Raw genomic sequence first — 4,377 nt, forward strand, 5'->3', positions numbered from 1 at the left:
AAAAAAAAAAAAAAAGGGTCCAAACTTGGATTCCCTGGTCCTGACCAGTAAGAAATAAGGAAATAGGCTCAGAGAGGCAGAGGCTGGTCCAAGGCCCCACCACTGATGGGTGGCAGAGCCCTGGACATATCCCAGGACTCCAAGCTCCTTGGCCTTTCCAGCTAATGACGGCACCTGTCTCTGCCATGGGTGTGGAGCCCTGGAGAGCAGAGAAGTATATGCCTCTTACTACCTCGGCCAGGTCCTGGGGCGTCTCATCCTCCACGTTCCGCAGAAGGGAGTCTGCACCCGCCTCACACAGAGTAGATGAGATGTTGTCGAGGCGCCGGCCTGCTGCCAGGTGCAGGGGTGTGCACCCGTTCAGCATGCGGGCGTCTACACGGGCCCCCGCCTGGAGGAGAAACTGCACCAGACCCCGCTCCTGGGTTTCCACTGCCAGGTGCAGCGCTGTCTTCCCACTGGTGCCTTCCTAGAGAGAAACAGGATGTCAGCCCAGGCCCTCCAGAGGCAGCGTGCTGGGCCTGGGCTCTGGATGAGGTGAGCGCCACCACTTAACTGCTGGGCTGGGGAACTGGGGTAGGACCAGGTGGGGGTGGGCCCCTGGAGCTGGGTAGTACCCCTATTGGCTGCCTCACCTGCGCATCAATTTCAGCTCCATTCTGAAGCAGCAGTTCCATAAGTGGCTGGTTCCTCTGCAGGGTGGCAATGTGGAGACAGGCCAGACCTGGGGTGACGGGGAGGGCTGCTGATCTGCATTCACCAACTCCTTCTCATCCCCTCTTCCTCTCTTCAGGGACCTCCCTGCCGCCCAGCCCCAAGGGACTCATTGCCCACTCAATGTCTCTAATCACAGGACTGTTAAAACTCAAACCCAAAAACCCCCTCAAAAGTCTAAGGGGAAAGGAACTCAAAGTTTCCACCTATTCAGAGTCATGTTATTGAAACTTTCATGCTTCAGGGGTCAGGCTGCTGCTGAGTGACACCCCCAAAAACACACGCTCCTCTAGTACACATGCCTCTGCCTCTCTCTGTCTCTCTCTCTGTCTCTCTCTCTCTCTCTCTCTCTCTCTCTCTCTCTCTCTCTCTCTCTCACACACACACACACACACACACACACACACACACACAGTAAAACCCTACCTGCCTTCAAGTCCAGTCCAAAAGCCATGCTTTCTGAAAGCCATCCAGGATCCTCATGCCCCAGGCCTTCCCAGGGCCACTTCCCCCTGTGCGATCCCTGGGTCTTTCTGCTGTCTCTGTTCTGGTCTGGAAAGCCCTTCGCCCACTTGCTTAGTAATAGATTTAGATTCAAATGTACACTCTTCAGTTCCTTCAAGACTCTACTCAGATGGCTCTGGCTCCCTTAGCCTTCCTGAACACCCTATTTAACAATCATATCAACTCCCCACTTCTCACTCCCAGTTCCCCTCACTCCACTCTGCTTTTTCCAGCAGCACTTACTACCTTTTAGCATACTATGTCATGCACTTCTTATATTTACTGTTCGTCCCAGTCTTTCTGTTTCACTTATAGATGCAAGCCTAGCTCTAAGGATAGTGTCTGGCACACAGAAAACCCTCAGAACATTTTTGTTGAATGGATGAATGAGTTAATCTAATGTCTGTTAGACCGAATGTCTTAAGGCAAGATTTCATTTTCTGCTCAGCATACAGTAGGTACTGGGTAAACTCTAAATCAATTCATTCAATCATTTAGCAAAGATGTACTGAGTACCTATGTAGAGTTGGAAGGGCATCAGTGGATGAGCTGGGACCCTCCCTTCCTTGAGGATGGGGTCCCCCGTCTCCTATGCCCTTCTCATTCCACAGGTCCTGAGGCTGTCCCACCTTGCCAGTTTTGTAGCTGAAGGTCCAGAGAGTGAGATGGTCCTCTGCCTGGCTCTGGCTGCCCCTCCAATAGGCAGCGGGCACAGGCCAGGTGCTGGCGCTGGCAGGCCACATGCAAGGCTGTGTCCCCGTGCTGGTCTTGGAGTTCCCGGCTGGCCCCCTTCAGCACCAGTGCCCGAACTGCTCCCGGTTGGTCCAGATGTACAGCCAGATGGAGTGCTGTCTGTAAGCACAAACAGAGGGTCACAGGCCACTGCAGCATGCTCCCACCTCTAGGAACATGCTAGGGTGGGCATAGGAATTGCCAACTGCCAGCACCATCTTTGAAAGCAGTTTATAAAGGCCATAGCCCTGGTCTTCCAAGGAAATGCTACCAAGCCCTTCCCCCTGCCACCCCCCACCAAGCTCTTGGGACCCCAATTCTGGAAGTAAGATGAAGAAAGTGGTCCACTGCCCTTCTTGTAGCTCTCCTTAGCCCCTGGAGAAATGATATATGGGTAGAATGTAGTTCTCACTCTGTGGGGAGACCTCTGCTATCCACAGGGATTGGGTTGCAGGGAAGAAAGACAGAGGCACCAGGCAGTCTCCCCCTGGCAAACCTCTCCTTTGGGATTCCATTCAGATGTCACCTCCTGTACTAAGCCTTCTCTGGCTGCTCCACACAAACACCAGACCCCACAGCAGCTAGTGTGTGTCTTTAACACAACTCTTGGCACCATGCCTGTATTTAGGTGTTGACACAAGTCCCTCAGCCCAGGGTGAGCACCCTGAGGCAGAAGCTCTGTCTCATTCATGTCTGTATCCTCAGCTCCTAGCCCAAAGTCTGGTATATGGTTTCCTGAGTGAGAGGCCTATGGATTCCAGTGTGGCTGCTGGGGATGGTTCCAGGACAGAAATAGCCCACTCTCTCCGCCTACCTGGTAAAGGTTGTTCTGAATGTCCAGGACCTCCTGGGGCAGCAAAGCCAGGCAGCAGAGCAGCACTGCTGGGGCTTCATGAATCACTGCCAGGTGGACCAGCCTGGGAAGCAGAGGCAGGGCTTGGAGTCAGGGCCCAGGCCAAAGAGGGTGGGCTGGGGTCTTGGGGTTAGAAGAAACACATCAACCATGAACTAGCTACCCACAGGGCAGGTGCAGGAAGTGAGAATGTGGGCCAGGAAGTGAGGGTTGGTGTGGAAAGCCAGGATCCTGGGGGTGGGAGTGCCAGGTTCCATCGCTAGCCTTCAGGAGAGCCTTGGCTGGGTGGGCATGTGGGCAGGGTGCTGACAGGACAAGGCCTTCCTGTCCAGCCTGCCCACACCCATTCCCTTCTGCCCCCAGGGTCCTGCCAGGCCAGCTGCAGCTCAACACCAAACTGAAAGCTGCCGAAGTAATCCAGAGGGGGTTTCCAGGGCTGAGTGCCCCACCTCCCCTGGCCCCAATAGGGAGGATGGGGGGGCGATGTGGTTGCCCCCAGCAACTCAATGTTACATGCTCCAAGGGAGAGAAACAGAAGCTCTTGGAGGAGGAGCAAGGGGACAGTGCAGCATCCTGTCTTGCTGCCCTGCCCAGGGCCGTGACTCCTCAGAAGAGATTAGGGGAGCCCTGAGCAGAGCCCTCCATTCCTATGGACGCTCCAAGGGGACATCTGTGCAGTGCAGAAAGTGTGTGTTTGCTGGGGAGAAGGGGGGGCTAGAGCCTTAAGCTAGGGGTAAGGGGGGCAGCTGGGAGGGGAAGTTCCAGTCTTGGGGTTTCCCCACGTCAGGTGGGGAAAACGAAAGCCAGAGCTGGAGGGTCTAGGTTGGGACAGCTGCCTTAGGGCATCAGTGGGGGGGGGGGGAAGCTTGGCTAAAAAGCCTGTCTGGACTGAGGAAGGGGCTGCTCAGGCAGGAGGGGGGCAGGCTTTGGCGGCAGGCAGCAAGAGAAGCCCAGGAGAGAGTGAAGGAGGGAGGGAGGAACCACTCTGGAAATCCCCTCGGCCAGGGCCTGCTCTCTGGGTCACATTCTTGCAGCCACCTCCCTCTCTCCCGTCTCCCCTCCTCCCACTTCCTCTTCCCACTTCCATACCTCCCACAGCCCAGACACCTCCAAGGAGGAGAGGGCCCCCTCCTCTCCTGGGATATGCTGGGGCGCCCTGACTCTTCTCGCCTCCCCACACACATTCAGTCTGGAAATAACACCTGACTCCAACTAGAGGCAGAGAAAGCTGGGCTGACAGGCTATGACAGAGGGTGGGGTCAGAAATCCCCACTCCCTGGATCAAAGGTCACCATAGGTGTCTTGCAGGGAGCCCCAAAGCATTGGGCCTCTGGGCCTGAGGGCTGGCGATGCAGGCCCAGAGTACAAAAAGGACTGGGTTCACTTCTCTCCCACCCATTGGGCCCAAGGCTACCTTTGTCAATGGCCTCACAAGATTGGGACCCTGTATCTCCAAAGAGCAGGTCAGGACAGGCACCTCCTGCATCCTCCAGCCCCATTTATTTCAGCATCCCTGCTCTAGGACTCCAGGCCACTAACCGCCCCCCCCCCCAACCCCACCCCCCCCCCCCCCC

General features: G+C 56.0%; 1 protein-coding gene across 1 annotated transcript in view; it reads right to left on the reverse strand.

Annotated features, from left to right (window-relative positions):
• NFKBIE (NFKB inhibitor epsilon) overlaps window positions 1–4,377 on the reverse strand; it is a gene marked incomplete at its 5' end in the record, with an annotated part of 7,380 nt that overhangs the window by 1,798 nt on the left and 1,205 nt on the right. Inside the window, 4 exons of the mRNA XM_021717884.1 lie at window positions 233–469; window positions 636–724; window positions 1,848–2,070; window positions 2,765–2,867. Coding sequence (XP_021573559.1) covers window positions 233–469; window positions 636–724; window positions 1,848–2,070; window positions 2,765–2,867 — 652 coding nt within the window. The remainder of the gene's footprint in view (window positions 1–232; window positions 470–635; window positions 725–1,847; window positions 2,071–2,764; window positions 2,868–4,377) is intronic.

This window comes from Carlito syrichta, unplaced genomic scaffold, assembly GCF_000164805.1.
Source record: "Carlito syrichta isolate Samal-C Ts95f unplaced genomic scaffold, Tarsius_syrichta-2.0.1 Scaffold311474, whole genome shotgun sequence".
NCBI lineage: Eukaryota > Metazoa > Chordata > Mammalia > Primates > Tarsiidae > Carlito > Carlito syrichta.